We start from the raw sequence: 16936 nt of genomic DNA, 5'->3' as shown, positions 1-16936 counted from the left end.
TGGACATGTATCACATTTGTTACTGTATGGAAATGGAGCCTTATACAAGCCAGACACAGGGCCACATTCATCCCTGTGTAACTTGAATTTACAGATATTTGCTGTGTTGCTTTCCTGTAGATTAGAAACAGATAAGTTGTCTACATAAATGGATATCTTTTTTGAGGAGTTAACCCACTCTCTTTGGAGAAAACTTAAATTGACCAAATATACCTACAAAGCTATTAACAGAAATACAGTATAAAGAGGAACACAAATATATATTGAAGGGAGGAAAACAGATAACTTTCTTAAATAAAAACAGAATTGATGGTATGTGTCAGTATGGTTTCCTCTGAATATCTGTTTTCAGTCGTCCCCTCACAAAGTGTGAGATTGGTAAAATTCATGAAATTTAAATACATTTTGGTTAATTACTTTAAGGTATTCATTACAGTAAGATACTACTTAGGCCAAGATGTTAACAGAAGTAAAAGTGTTAGATGCTTTGAAAAGTAAGCATCTAACTTACTACAGATACAAAATCATAAAGTAGAAGTAAATTTGTAATATTTCAAGATATTACAACTGCAGTTGATACTGAGGAATTAATAATTACTCATTTAAAGGTTAACTGTACTTTTATAGGAAGCTTGGAGTATTAATCTGCATTAGTTTCACTAATCGAAATAAAGCTCACCAATACTCTTTGGAAGTAGTTGATGCACTTCTGTTCTTTAGCAAGTATGTTGAAATTCTTTTATTTAGATGCGTCGAACACACATATTCTGTCCTAATTGTTAAAAATGACAGTTTTAAAACTGTAAGAGGAAGACAGTGCTTTTCCTAGTGGCTTTACAAAGAAGACTGAATGCTGTTTGCATAATAGATAGCTCGTGTTGTGTACCAGGAGACAATAAACATCTATAGGCCTTCTTTTCATGATGCATACACTAACACTGTTGCCGAAGTTTAAGGAGCTCCTACTTATACCTGTCTGCAGCCACTTACTCATTTCCACCCTGCACTTCTCTCTGAAGGTGCGGGGGCAGTGGGTTGTGGCAGCTGTGACTTTTTTAGCTGTGACCCAAAAGCATGGTATATTTTGTTGAATACTACAATAGGGACAAATAAGCAGCTAGGGCAATGAGGTACAAACATGTAGAGCTGAAGCTGCAGATACAGATTTTGAATATAGATTCAAAACTACATTGTTTTGAATCTGCAGTCAAAGACATAGGCAGATACTGCCCCAGTCTGAATAGCAGATGTGGGGTAGGGGCTGTATTAAACTGCATGGGCATCCTTCATCAAAGGAATGTGAGAATGTAATGCTGTACTTCATGGTAGTGCAGGAGGAGGCACAGGCAGCATTAGTATGTTAGGCTAGGGGTGGAGGAAATAACATGTTTAAGCCACATAACAGGAGAACTTGAAATTGGGATTTGAAAACAGTTAATACAGTTCTGCAGACGTTTACATGAAAATCTCCTAAAGAACACATGAATATATGTTAAAGTGCTTTTTTGATAATCTAAGCTACAAGTGTGCAGGTCTTTGAGATGAGGCGCTATCTGGAGATGGGAACTGATCACTAGATGTGAAATAGGTAGTTGAGAAATTCTGGGAATGATTTTGCATTTACACTGTTACTTCAAAAAGTATTTGTTGAGTTGATTGATATATGCTAGTTATTATCATTAAGTAGGTGCTCCATTTATGTTTCTAACAGGATCAAAAATTACAGATGCACTTAACAGCAAAAGAGCAACATCATAAGAAACTGAATGAAGTTGAGAAGTGTTATGCTGCAATAGCATGTCAGTTTGGAATCATAAAAGGTGTTCATGGAAAACTGGAGCACAGTGGTATGTATGTCTTCAGTGTCCTCCAGCATTTGTTTCCTTTGCTGTATATTGATGACAGTGAGTTGTAGACACCTGGCAGTTTAGAAAAACAGTAGCTACCTCATGCCAAGCATCAGATATTACCACTGACTGTTACTGGATCTCAGTACTGGATCAGTGTTTTTTTTCTATGACAGAGCCAAGTTTAGCAGCACAGGCCCTGTACCTGTTCTGCTCTTTGCTGGTACACTGCTACTACTATGTGTGGTCACATAGTAAATTATATTGAAGAATTGATTTGTGTTCAAAACAACAAAGCAGCGCATCAGCTCCCTCTTGCTATTCAGCATAATCAACTTAAACAGTTGTACCAGCACAAATGAGGGGGCAAAAGTAAAGGAATTAGCAAGTAGGGGAAAATGAATGCTTTTTAAAGTAGGTTTAAGGTTGGGAAATGGACAGAAAACATTAATGAAATAATAAAAATTATTTTCCTGTACAAAAAATATCTTAAAACCAGTTCACTAAATAAATAGGGTGATATGAAGAGTTTTGTGTTGATATTGTTATGTAGATTCTGACTACATGGCAGGTTAAGTCTTATAAATCTGTATCATATCCCTGTCACTGTGTTGAAACATAAAATTATCTGTGAACCTGCTAACACATGTAAGTATTATTCCACATACTTTTATTATATGAATATATAACTTTTATCTGCAAAATAATAAAGCTGAAAACCTCAAGTAATAAAAATGCCTCATTTAAAAAAGTTTTGTACCTATTAATTTGAGAGATAAATCCTTATTTCTTACAACGAAGTGATAAATTTCTATGCAAACATCACAGTCTATGTATAGAATATGAACTTGTGTATTTGTTTGTGTGCCTGGGGTTTTCATTCATGTAAACAGGACATAAATAAAAAGAAGTTTTTGGGGTTTTTTTTTGTTTTTTTTTTTTAAGAAAGGGGAGCAGCAGTTGTATAACTCAAACCAAACAAAAAAACAACCAACCAAACTTCTCAAATACCAAAGCTTGTAAGTTTGGGGGTTGTTTTTCAGCCTGAAACCAAATAGTTTTTGCTTATTAGTTTAGTTAGGCTTTTTTAGCTTTAGTTTGAATAAACTGGTAACATGTTCAATGTGTATTTGTGATATTTCAGTACCTCAAATTACTTTTTGTATTTTTTTCATAGGCTAATATTTAATATTAAAAACAAAGTAAGAGGAAACACTGCTGTGTTTTCCTTTTATATATACTGGACAGGGCTTTTCTATTATGTCAGGTACAGGAAAGTCTTTGCAATTTCATGGAAAAATAACATTTACTCTCAGTATTTACACTATTTGAACCATACATAAAAGCTTTTTGCCATATTTCTACCTATATTTATCAGTAATTGCAAAATGAACCTGTAAAAAAAAGATTTAAATGTTACTGTTTCTGTTCAAGAAGCCAATCTGTTCACCAGTTTGCTTCTATGACAACTACTTTTGTGTCTTTTACTGCAGAGATAATGCAATTTGCATTGCAGTATGTAACATATCCTTAGTAGGTACCTTCTAAATTCTGAGCAAGGAACTGTGGTCAGTGGAAAAGTCAGGCAGGCAGTATCCCAACCATTGTGTATGCAAATTGTTTAAATTTATAAACTGGTGCTTTATCTGCTTTATTAAAGCAGTATGTAGGAAAACAAGACAGTGTAACATTGATGTGCTATAGTGCTACTGTATAGGAAAAATACCACCATTTATAATAAATCTAAACCTTTGTCTAACCAATGTCTAACCACCATTAGTATTTTAAAGCTAGAGAATCAACACATGACTCCTGTGGAAAGACAGGAGAGAGTTTTTCCAATTTTTGTTTTGGTTTAATTTTTTTTCCTTCATTGTATCAGATATTTGTAACATTCTTAAGTTTTTCATTTGTTAAGCACATATTCTTATATAAACCTGCAAAATTGCTTATTTTACTGTGAGGCTGTTTTCCACTGTTCCCTAGGATGCTTACCATCTTTAACAGGAAAGGATTTATGAGTGTGTTGGAGTGTCTTGGGTTCTTGTACTTCACATCTATTCCTGTGCCAAAAGCTTTTTGAATAAATAAAGAAAAAATGATTAGTAGTGAATGAAGAGGAATTAGGGAATAACAAAGGCTGAAGAGACCTCAGAGAATCAAAATCCTAAGATTGAATAGAAGAGATTGAAAAAGTACAGGGAGTAGTGAATATCTTTAGCTTTTAATTATGAAACTTCAAGCAATTTCCCAGAGATACCTTGGCCTGTATAGAATCATAGAATAGTTAGGGTTGGAAAGGACCTTAAGATCATCTAGTTCCAGCCCCCGTGCCGTGGGCAGGGACACCTCACACTAAACCATGCCACCCAAGGCTCTGTCCGACCTGGCCTTGAGCACAGCCAGGGATGGAGCATTCACAACTTTCCTGGGCAACCTATTCCAGTGCCTCACCACCCTTACAGTAAATAACTTCATCCTTATATCCAATCTAAACTTCCCCTGTTTAAGTTTTAATCCATTACCCCTTGTCCTATCACTACAGCCCCTAGTGAAGAGTCCTTCTCCAGCATAAAGTCTAAGAGAGAATTACCTTCCCTTTCAAAAGGGCCAGAGGTGGTTCCTAGAGTTTTCCTCTCCATTATCCTCTGCTGATTGCTGTCTTCTGTGTCCTGTATGCATATAACTGTACATCTGTTAATTATTTGAATTTGCTGTGGTCCATTTGAATGTAGTGTGGTCCATTATGTCCTGTGTTCCTCTGAAAATAATTAAACTCATCAAAAACCTATAAACAAAGCCTCAGTTTAAAAGCTCGTGGAGAAGTGATCCTAATAAAGTGCCACCAACTGATACTAAAACTTAAATTACAATTTATAAAAAAAAAAAGGACAAACCAATACACAGAAGAGTCCTAACTCATAGTTCGAGGTATAGAACAACTGATACTACCTGATGTAATCCTCCAGTATAATATCACACTAAACAGAAAAAGTAGAGTCATACTTTCAGTCTTAATCTCCTTTCTACAAGGGTGTTTAATTATGTTATAAATTATATACACATATATTGCAATCAAATAGTCAAATATAAATCAAATAGTCAACTATGGAAGTATTGACATGTTTTAACTTTTGTTTAAAGTACAGGAAGCAATGCAGCTCAATAAGAAACTAACATCAGTGAATAGAAGACAAGAGACTGAAATAAGGAATCTGAAGGAAGTAAGTAGTGTGGATTTCTGATTGTGTAAGTGGGATTCTTGGGGACTTCTGTAAACTTCTGTAGTATTATAGTAATGAAGAAGCAGCAGCACTGTTCTTCATTCTATGACCAATGCCTACATTAGTTTTATGCTTCCTTGTTATGCATGGGTACTTCACGTGAATGCCAATTAAAATTGGAGCAGTTACAGTTTTTGTAACTTGGGAATTTTTATTTACCTCTACACCGTCCTACTTGTTTCTCTTTAATGATCATTAGTCTTTCTTCTTCCTGTGCTGTGTTGCCATTGCTTCTCCCCTTTGATATGGAAAGGTAGCAGTGCTGATTTCAGTTTAGTCAGAGAGAGAGAATATGACAAGTGGTTGCCGTAGAAGCAAGCTGGTAGCTGCTGTAACCGAATCTCCATCAGGAATGGGGGAATTTTGTGACAGGGCAACTGAGACATTAGATAATAGCGATGCTATGGACAAAGAAGTTGACTGACCATTAAACTCTTTTCTGCCCTCATCTATCCAGAAACTACTATTTGCCAAGTACATTTTTGAGTTGCACTTTTGAACATACGTAATAGTGGGAAGAATGAAGTTTTCTTTTCCCATATAGCATGGCAAACCTCAGTGTCAAGAAGATCAGGTGTTCAAGTGACTGAAATCAGAAGATTTCAGAACTCGTGCTGACATAAAAGCAGACCAAGAAACACAATGACAATATAGCAGAACATGGGAAAATTCTCAAATCATTTTCTTAATCATGGTTGGGTTTTAGGGCTTTTAGAAATATTTATTTAGCTACATAATTCAAATGATAGGTTATGTATGTATTATATATAAAAATGATATGTATTTTATCTCAAATATTTGATGGATGGAAGAGCAGTGGAAAAATATTGGAAGTTGTCAGTGGTCATAACTTTCCTCTGTAGAAGGAAATATTTACCATGTTTGTTAGAATGCTAAAATCATTATAGCCATGGATGTCTGAGGATAACTGTCTTCACTGAGTACACTTCAACAGTACAGTGCCTTTAGAGAAGGATGAATAATTTGTATGCAACAGAAAAAGAGATTCATCAAAATGGTTTAGTGGTGGACTTGGCAGTCCTAGAGTAAAGGTTGGATTTGATGATCTTAAAGGTCTATTCCAACCTAGTTGATTCTATGACACTTTTATTGTAACATATTGTAAACATAAAAATTTGGGAGTTCTAGAATATATATATATATTTTTTTTAAGCCTCACAGTAAATTAGCTTTGGTTAAAAAAACAGTAATAATTCATTAATGAGAATTCTCTGCGGGTAACTAATTTGAGAGGTGAGAAAAGAAAAATGTTGAGGAAAATTTTACATAGTGCAATTTGGGAGTAAGAGAGGTGTGGAAGATAAACTGATAGTGATTTATGGACACCAGTAATCAAACATATTGCTTGATCCATGTTTTTTTCAGCTGTACCCTTGATTCTTAAGGTCATGGGTGATGAATTTTAAATAAAATACTGTTAGGTTGGCAGAAGGGGTCAACTGAAACTTAATCTGGCTTCCTCAGTTCACCAGGAAATGCCTTTATTGTGGTTATTTCTGAATTTCTTGTTGGTTGTTTAGTATGTGACCATCTTATTCTGAATGGTGGTGGAAAACTGAACTGGAATATAACTTCTTAGCATTTTAATATTCACATAGTGATGTAGCACTTTGCTGCGGCAGTATCTTATTTTGCAAACAGGCTTCCCAGAGAAATGGTGGAATCACCATCCCTGGAAGTGTTCAAAAGCTGTGTAGATGAGGCCCTTAATGACATAACTTCATGGTGGCCTTGGCAGTGCTGGGGGAAATGGTTGGACTTGATGATCTTAAAGCTCTTTTCCAACCTGGCTGATTCTGTGATTCTATGAGAAAAAAAAAAAAGTGGGGCTGTTTATTTGTCAATACAGGTTTATAAATATAAGTTGTATATAGTAGAAAGACATTCATTTTTCCTCAAACTGCAGAATTTCTGTGAAAACTGAGTTGAAAATAAACAATACAGAAAAGCAAACAAACCCAACCCTTTTTCAATAACCTCTATTTTGACAGTTTGCTTATAAAACATTTCTGCAAGGTTACATAGTGATAGAGTGCATTTCTGAACTGTATCTATAATGGCACTTGTTAGTTCAGCGCACCTTCAGTTTGTGAAGGGCTGTAGGCTCATCTTATGGGTCACTCTGCAAGAGAAAAGAAGTGCTTGAACACAGTAAGAAGTGCCCTTAGGTAGCTTCATTTCACTGTGATTATCTTGTACTTAGAGTGACCCTTGAAAAAGTGATCTTAAAGCAGTCAAGTGTTTTCCCTTGTTGGGGGATGTGTCTGAGCTGAAGAGACCTATGAGAGATACAAAGCAATGAGAAAACTTCAATACTTAGAAGAGTTTTGAAGAGGGATTAACAGGCTGTTTTCACTTGCTACATAGCTGAAAGAAGTCATGATATCTGCAGCACAAGTTGGGACAACTTACAAAATTGGTTTAATCTGCCTTGGAGACTTGGCTGACCTCTAACAGCTCTGACAACTTGTGGGTTCAAACTTCTTTCCTCTATAGCCTCAGTGCTGGAGTGGCAATGACTGTCTATAGTACTAAAATCTTAATTGGGCTGTCAGCTCTTATCACAGCCATTACTTTGACTCAGACCTGGATGATCTCATACATTTGTTCTTAATGGGAATATGAAGTTAGTGAATGCCTGTCGTGGTTTAAACCCTAGCCAGACAGCTTATTCACTCACTCCCAGTGAGTGGTGCCGGGCTGAGAGCAATCGAGGCCCAACCCCCCCCCCCCCCCCCCCCCCCCGGGGCTCTCCCCTTCCCCGCTCCCAGAGGAACGGGGAGGAGGATCGAAAGAGTGCAACTCCCATGGGTTGAGACAAGAACAGTCCAGCAACCAATGTACAACACAAATCACCACCAATGACAGCAATGATAAGAGAAAATAACAAGGGAAGAGAATACAATACCACTGGCCAAGAAACGAGTCCAACCCAGAAGCCCGTGTCCTTCCGGGTAACTCGCAGTTACCCCCCACCCCGGGCATGACATGCTGTGGCATGGAATACCTCCTTGGCTAGCCTGGGTCAGGCGTCCCGTCTCTGCTTCCTCCCGGCTTCCCCTCCTCCCTGGCAGAGCATGAGCCTCACAAAGTCCTTGGTCAGAGTAACATCACTTAGCAACAACCGAAAACATCGGTTTCACCAGCACTGTTCCCAGGCTGGAAGTCAAAACACAGCACTGCACCAGCTACCACAAACGAGAAAAATGACTGCTACTGCTGAACCCAGGACAATGCCATTCAACATTTATGCATAAAAATAAACTAATCTTTTTTAATGAAATTGCAAGTATGTGATGGGGTGTTAAATACATACAACGGTAAAACCTGGGTTAAATTGAGGTCTATTCTGCACAGGTTTAGTCATGCGGCATTTGTGAAATGTCATTTAGAGAGCTTGTAGTTTCCTCTTAACTTTGTCTGCTTAAAAGTCCAGTTCCTAAGTCCTAGCTTAAAGGACTGTGGCATAACTTCCTTTTCAATGACATTTATTTTAGGATTTGAACATATTCAATGTGGTAGGATTCTTTTCAACCACTGTGAAAATTAGATCTGGCCAAGAAAAAGGTGTCCTTTATTCTGCTGCTTAAAAGAGCAGCTCAAGGCCTGAAAGAGTACAAGAGAGTTATACTGATCTAGGAAGAGGGTAATAAGATATAATTTTGGGTACAGTTAAAGTCTGTGTAAGGTATCAGCACTGTCTTCGGAAGTGGTTACATCTACCTGTGCTGGTTGCTTTTGCAGTCCTGTAACTCCTCTTCATGCTGGCATGTGGATTTGTGTAGCCTTGAGAGAAAGCAGAATGAAAATTTTGAATTGATCAAAACTATATTTTATCAAAAAAGTGGGTAGTTTTAGCTTAGATCAGCTGGCAAAAGGAAAAGACATTGAAGGAGCAAGACCATTTCTTCTTTGACATTTGACTTTTGCTGGCTTGAAGTGTTTCTGAAACAATGTCCCTAAGCGTTGACTGAACAACACATCAAAGAACAGGTTTAAAGCCTTATCACTCTTTCTTAGCATTCCCCCAAAACTGATAAAATTATTCTCCAGATTCAATTTAATTTATAGGGTTCAGAATGCTACTGGTGATCTTGTGAATGACAGAAAGCTACTAAAGAAAAAAAAAAGGCAAAAACTCTGAGGATTATTATTATTATTTTTTTATTTCAGAGTATAAGAAAATACACATTTGTATGTATAAAATTCTTTTATTTTTGCAGCTCCACAGCTTGTGCTTTCCCATGATTTTTGGTGATTTGATTTGTGTTTCTTCTTTTCAGGTTTGTGTTGGGTTTTGTTGGTTGTTGGTTTGGTTCCAGATGAATTATATGCATTCACCTGCGATACACAAAGAAAAAAGTCCAGTCATATTTTCTATCTCAAGGGCATGATTTACTTAGTACGACTTGTTCTTTTCCTGTGTCAAAATAAGTAGTAAGGTTTTTAAGCACACAGTAAACTCTAAGTTTTAGGAAATGTATAGTATCAGATTCATAGCAGGCTTTTGCACCTGTTCATGTAGCACACGACCTTTTAGCTGTGTTCTGCATACTGTTAACCTGGCTCTCTGTAAAGATGGGCACAGTGCACCTTTTTACTTTTATAAAGCTAAAACTGCTTGCACCTTCTGCCACTCTCTTTCATTACAGAGCCTTCTAATAAAAACAGTACAAGTAATAGATGTTTTTATTGAAAAGGTGGAAGAAGCCTTACTAGCTTACAGAATATCATCATTCTAATGTATGGCTGTCTTTGGTTTCTAGAATTGATTCTGTAATTACACTTAGTACTTGCTAGATTAATCTAGATTTATTTATGGCTAAAATACATGAGAAATACAGCTCTAGCAAAAAAAAAAAAAATTATTTCAACTTAGTACCTTTACTTGTATTTTCTGCAAAACATTGCATTTGTGAATTTCAGCTACAACATAATCTTCCCTTTTTTCTTTTGTACTGTTATATGATTTTGTCCAGAACAGTTAAACCACTGGTCTGTGATAAGATGGAATTCCAGTTTTGTGAAGAAAAGTTAAACAGACCAAACCCAAACTTAGTTGTTAGATAAAACTATTACCATTCTGAATGCTTGGTTCACCACTATGGCATCATGAAGAATTCTTGATACTATCTGTGGACAGCATTCATAAGCTCTGCTATTTGTCTGAGTAAACGTCAGAGCGCTCAAGGAGAGAGCGATATTAAACAGACTACCTTGTACCAGAATGGAAGGGGTGGGGGAGAACAGGGCACAATATTTATGACTCCAGGAACTATAAGTTGTAATTTAATGAGATCAAAGCCTTTGCTGTTTATTTGCTGCAGTAGGAGCTCGGAATAAACTGGACAAAAAACAGATTAAAAATAGAGGGAGGGGGGGCAGGATATTTAAAAGATAATGAAAACTATAAAATCAAAAGCAGATTTTAGATAGAAAATCATGTTGTAGAAGCCTCTAACATAAAATTAATTTACCATTCTCCTGAGATTAAGTAATTAATGTTTCAGGAAAAACAAAGATCCTCCAAATTTATAGCCAGTTCCTGTTTTTACCAGATAGTCACTGTTCTTCCTTTTTCCCCTCCTAATTCCCAGGAATGTGCACAGGAGTTATAATAGATACTTTATTTCTATTGTGAATCACGCTGTAAGAGGTTTTACCAATATCAACCTGATCTTCTCTTCTAATATACTTCTTGGAAGAGAAAATAACAAAATGCTGAAGTATCATAATTGGCACGATAATATTTTACCTCTGAAAATAAACACCTAGCTGCGTGTAACAAGTTTAAAATTCAGCAAGTCAGCCTCACAGATTTCAGATCCTCTAATTCATTCTGGTGCTTCTATACATTATTTAAAAGTAGGGTATGACTCAGGATAGTTTAAAAGATTTGTCTTTGTTTTGAATTGCAATGCCTATGCTGGATGAACTATTTATATGTGTTTCCTGTGTTAAGGAACTGAAGAAAGTAACTACAGACCTGATAAGGTCCAAGGTCACATCTCAGTACAGGGTGGCAGAAGAAAACATCAATCTTGCAGCAAAGGAAAAACAGTTTCAAGAACTGCAACAAAAAATCAAAATGGTATTTTGGAGTTTAAACAAATTTTTTTTTTTTGTGAATATTTTCTGTTCTTACTTAGGCAAACGTTATGGTAGTGCTCTCTCTGATATATATAGATTAAGTGATTCCTTTCTCCTAATTGCATAGACAATATAACTGAGTATTTCCAGAACAATGTTTTTTGGGGAAGTAAACATTCTATAAATATAATTTTATAGTTTACAAAAATCAATTAGACTCTTCAAAATAATTCGGTTTCTTTAAATAGCTTCATGATGGTTCACAATATCATGTTAATACGCTATTACTAAAGGACATAGTAATTTAAAACACCTCTTACTGTTCTTCATGCCCTTTTTTTAAGGAGACAGAAGTTAGTAAAAAAATTCAGGAAGAAAACACTCACATTAAAGAAGAAAAGCTGGTGAGTTAATACAGCTTTGCTTTTTAAAAATCGCTTAGGAATATATGTGCTATATTTCATATTCAGGTTTCTTAAATTCTTATACTAAGCTACTAAAACTAAATTCAGTTGTTGACTCTTTGGAAAGATTTTAATAACATAACAGAAATTGAATCTTAATTTTCAGTTTTTATAAAGTGTTTTACCAGAACAAAATCCATTGTTTCACACTTTATTCCAAGTCTTAACTTTTGTTTTTAAAATCAGATGGGAGGAATTTGGTACACTCGTGAAATAGTAGTTTACATACCAGTTCGGTACAAATAAATAATAATGTTTGCATAACATCCTTGCTGTTCTGCTTTCTGGTTGCCAACAGTTTAATACTACTGGCATTAAAATCGGGTAAAATTGGAATCATGTATCAGTCATCTATAAAGAAAACGTCTATAAAGGAAACGTGTTGCATTCGTAAGAACATACACTTATAGAATATTAAGCTACACATATACATAACTGAACAGAGTTAAGACTGTCTTCTGTCACAAACTCAGGTATGTTCCAGAGCAAATCCAAGTATTCAAACCAAGGTACATGGAGTCCAGTATCAAACATAGTAAAAAAAAAACGCCGAAAACCTACCAGTTTCCTGTAATACCAGCACACTATGCTGCTTTGCAGAATATTAAGCATAAAAAGGGTGATTAATCATAGAATCAGAGACCTCTAGAATCACATGGTCCAATCTTTCTTGGCAAAAGCACTTGGTTGTGTTTTTTCTTAAACGGTTGCAGCATTTTCATTCTGCAGTGCATTAAACCTGACATATCAGAGAAGCGTGTTGTTCCTGTTCTCAGGGAGTGTCAAAAGCAGTAGGTTAGTGTACCCACTGAGCACTCACCAAAGGCTAATCCAACAGTACTCTTGCAATCTGTACAAGCCTGTTTGCGTTTTGAATTTGCTTTTTAAAAATATTTGCTAATAAACACAGGAGGAAACAAGAAAGAGATTTAGGTCTCATTACTCCTACAGCCCTGAATGCACTAAAAGCCTTTATATGGAGATGCTTATACAAAATTCATATGCATGTTTGATATGTATTATCTAAGAGAAGGTCTCTATTTTGTTTCTCTGTTTTGTTCTGTGGGAATTGCTAGGGGTTGGTTGGTTTTAACATATAGAGGGGTTTGGTATAAATCTGGGGAGGGCCCTAATATAGTGATGAATTTCATGTTTTCTCCAAGAACTTGGGCAAGAAGACCTGGATTTCTGTATTAGAGTGATACAAACTCACTATCTGGATTAAATGAAGGTGTTGGTTTTAATGGTTCTTGGACTGAAGCTGAACATACTATTTAAATTATAGCTGATTTATACTGAGCTGTATGTAGAGAAGCAATTGCTTCTCATCTGGTGAACACTGCACTAGGTTGAAAAGACACAGCCAACTCTGCCACCAACCTGTCAGATGACACTGGATAAGCTGTTCCATGTCTCTGTGGTTCAGTTTTCTAGATGTAAAATGGAGCTAAAGATAAATTAAGCTTCAGTGCAAAAACGTTATATATGTCTATGTAAGTATACATGCAAGAAAAGGAATGAGAGTACACCCAAAATAATGATCATTATTTTTAGTAGACAGCTGTATCTGTGTACACAGTAGAACCAAAAGCAGATAAACTGAAAAGCTCTTTGCAGGTATATGAAAGTACTTTTGCTTAATAATATGTTCCACACTCAATATATTTTGAAGCAACTGAGCACATTTAAGAGTGTCTTCTGCCTGAAACTTAGTTGTTTTCTCTGCAGGCCTTCTTTTACTAGTTCCTGATCTGTTCGTTACGGAGTAGAGGTTGGCTTGGCTAGGTAGTTCCCTCCATCTTTGAATGTCTGCAAATGTGTTTTGTAGCGTTTAATATAAAATTACTCTCTCCGTTCCAACCATTTAATAAGAAAATTCTCTGAAAAAGAGTAAGTTATAATATTATCTTCTCCAAGGCCAGAAAAACCTCAAGTTGTTCCGATTTCTTCCTATTAGCCCTTCCCCAACACTGGCAGAATAAAATATAAATGTTAATCCAAAAAACATAAATGATCTAATACTTAAACTTTGGGAACAAAATCTCATTCAATATGTCCTAATTCGTTTTTATTAATAAGGAAATTCTCAGCTCTCTACAGTGCGTGCAGGAGGTGCTTCAGCGAGTAACACAAAGGAATGTGAGAATGGAAAGTGAATTAAATGCACTGAAAGAAGAATATAAGGTCAGATTTTTCTTGATTAGACAAGCTGCTATTTTTAAGTCCAGGGCTGTTAAAGACATCTGTATGCTTTTCAGAACTTTTGACCTCACTTCCAATGCTCCCTCAGCTCCTTAACTGTCAGCACAAACCTTGAAGCACAGGCTATAGTTTCCCTCTTTCAGTTTTCTGCCCCTGAAGTAAATCATGATTGCCATTCTTATGAGACACTTCTGGAGGGTAAAACCAGAACATACTGGTGGTTGCTTTCAAGTATTTTGAAATCAAATGATTTTGACTTTTGTTTCTTATAATTTTCATGTAGGTATGAATTTATTTTCTGGAAAATACTTTAAATTTCAGATCTTCTTCAGAGCTTGTCCCCAGTTTTATTAGAGCAGAGAGCCTAAGAAAGAGCGTATCCTTAGCCATTTCTTGCTCTGTTGTCTGGTGTCACATTTATGCTAGAAGTGATAAGTAGTCATGCTGAAGGATCTGGAGTTGCAGCACTTCTCAGTTCTTCTTTGGGGGTGTAAAAGTGGCTCAGAACAGTTTTGATTCTAAGTTACACTAGCAGCCAAACCGGCCCACAGTGCACTGAAGATTAAAGTCATGTCTGTTCTGGTCAAATATGCCATGCAGAGTTCAGCTACAACCATTAATCGGACTATTAATAATTAATATTTACTGTTTTTTGTCCATACATAACCACAACTATTTCACTCTTTGCTTGGCCTGTGAGGTCAATGTTTTGAACTAGTATCTCAGTTAATTTCAAATTAAACTTCCTTGTGCATGTATACTTTGTTTCTAAATAAATGCTTCTATGCTAAATTGAAAATAGATTCACTTCACATAAGCCTTTGTCTTTTAATAGAAGTAGGCAGTTTGAGCTATTGTTTCCCATCTCAGATAAACTATATGCCTTAAAGCTCCAGTTGAAACTGTAAATGGCATGTGTGGATCTTGTCTTTGAAGACTCCACATAAACATCTACAAGTGTAAGAGAGGTGTAGGTCGTTTTCTTGTTGTTAAGGTATGGACTGAGTACATGTCTCTGTTTTGCAGCCTGTACAGGCCAACAACGGATTTCTGATTGCAGTTAGACTAATTCTGATTAGACAGCCTGCTTTGATTTGGGTCCTGCTTGTATTAGACATTGGGAAGGTATTAATATTTTCTTATTATTCTAACTACAGGACAAACTATTTCTAGTCACCAAAGCTTCAGTGTAGCCTTCCAACATAACTCCTTGTAGGCATTAATACTTCAGATGAAATTGGTTTTGGAAGACATGGGTATCTATAAGAGGCTCTTGATCTAATATTTGAAAGCTCTGTTGACTATATGAGGACTCCTCAGTACTTAATTTGATGTAAATGTTCCTTCTTAGTCTTCACCATGGCACTTAAGATCAGCTAAGATTTGATCTCAGCTGAGTTTTGAGAGCATTCTGTGCGTTCTCAAGACCAAGAAATTCTCACTTGAGAATGGGAATTAGGGATTCATAACATTTATGTAAGCAGATACGAGCGATAAACTTTCAAGAGATCACATCTGGAAACATGAAAGTGTAGATATTTTAATAGAAGTTTTTTGTTTAAACCCAGTGAATACATGATAAAATGCAGTGATTCCCTTAAACACTTGATGTAAATACAATGCAATAAGAGTGAATGACACATGTTCTTTCCATATGAGCTCATGGGGTTATTTTGATTTGTCAGAAATGTTTGTCTTTCTGTTTAAGCACTAGTCATAAAATACCATTGCTTTTTATAGCTACTCATTTGGCTGACAGGTCAATACACTTACTGGGATATTCCAAGGGAATGAGAGATTAACTGCTTATTTTGCAGTGTCGTTGTTTTATAGCAACAGATGGAACTTATAAAATATGGAGATGAATATATAACTTGAAGGGTCTACTCACTTTCCTGCCAATTTGAGAGCTATTGCTTTTGCCTTTATTGATTCTAGAACTGCAGTATGATGAATGGGGTCTGAAGGTTATGTATTATCTTCATGCTGTATCTTACATCCCTGTTAAATTTTTGGACCTTGCTCATTAAGAAAAAGTTTCCTCAGAATAATAGAAAACTGGAAGGAGTAATTGTATAGTCCCATGGAAATATTTTTATTCCTATACTCACAAAAAAATTGCAGCTTAATTTAAGCTTGAGATGACAGAATATTTAAACTTCCAAGGTAATATTCAGGAAGGATCATCCTGTTCTCTCTCAGTCTATCTATGCATACTTAATGCTAGGATACCAATGCCCTTAGGAGTCCAGAAAAACAAGTTACAGTTCTTTAGTAGATGATAGAGTACTTGAGAATGCAAGAAATTCAGATATTCCCCTTGCTGTACAATTGGCTTGCATGTATTTTTACAGAGAGTTTTACTCTGCTACTCCTAACACTTTGCCTGAAGAGCTGTGCTGTGAATAACTATTATATTCCATCTCAGAGGAGGTTGCATTTGAGATACAAATAAAAGTGTCCTTGAAGTTAGAGCAGCTTTATCAGAGAGAAGCGGACTTGGACTCCTAATTTATAGAGTTGGATGAAAGGTGCTACATCAGAGTGCGATTATTCAGTTGATGATAATTCAATGTATTGTTGAATTGTCTCATCTTTCAAATAATATAATCTGTCAGAGAAGATCCATTATATTTTTATGCACAACTTCTTCCATGGTTATAAAAATTTAAGGTAGTCTGTATTTTCCTAGCATTAATACCTGTAAAATATATTTGTGTTAATAGTGAGGTTAAATTAACATAGGCATTTTAAAATTGATGCTAAGTGAATCAACAAGTAGACTCATTTTTAGTTAGAAGATTAAGAAAAAAGGAATTGCTTTGGAGTATTGCCTCCCTAACTTAACATTTTTCAAATGGACTTTCAAAGCAGCTCAGCAGTCATAAATATGTAGCTGGTCATACAGCTGCATGCATTGAAGTTATGTTTACATTATCAAATATATTTGTGCCATCTATATAGTAGATAATGGATTCAGCAAGTCCTTTATCTTCCATATTTTTTACTATAAAAATGTGATAGGATA

General features: G+C 35.8%; 1 protein-coding gene across 2 annotated transcripts in view; it reads left to right on the top strand.

Moving 5' to 3' along the window:
- CCDC73 (coiled-coil domain containing 73) overlaps positions 1-16936 on the top strand; it is an 80559-nt gene that overhangs the window by 44791 nt on the left and 18832 nt on the right. The window contains exons 8-12 of one of the 2 annotated variants that reach the window (XM_061462811.1): positions 1712-1847; positions 4992-5071; positions 11115-11243; positions 11587-11646; positions 13786-13890. In XM_061462811.1, the coding sequence (XP_061318795.1) occupies positions 1712-1847; positions 4992-5071; positions 11115-11243; positions 11587-11646; positions 13786-13890 (510 nt within the window). Of the gene's footprint in view, positions 1-1711; positions 1848-4991; positions 5072-11114; positions 11244-11586; positions 11647-13785; positions 13891-16936 lie in introns of those variants that run through there. The other variant, XM_061462812.1, reaches the window with a different exon arrangement.

The sequence above is a fragment of the Pezoporus flaviventris genome, unplaced genomic scaffold (genome assembly GCF_033815535.1).
Source record: "Pezoporus flaviventris isolate CSIRO_AGI_PZ_B2104156 unplaced genomic scaffold, CSIRO_AGI_Pfla_v1 ptg000036l, whole genome shotgun sequence".
Taxonomy (NCBI): Eukaryota; Metazoa; Chordata; class Aves; order Psittaciformes; family Psittacidae; genus Pezoporus; species Pezoporus flaviventris.
This window is presented reverse-complemented; position numbering and strand designations above follow the sequence as displayed.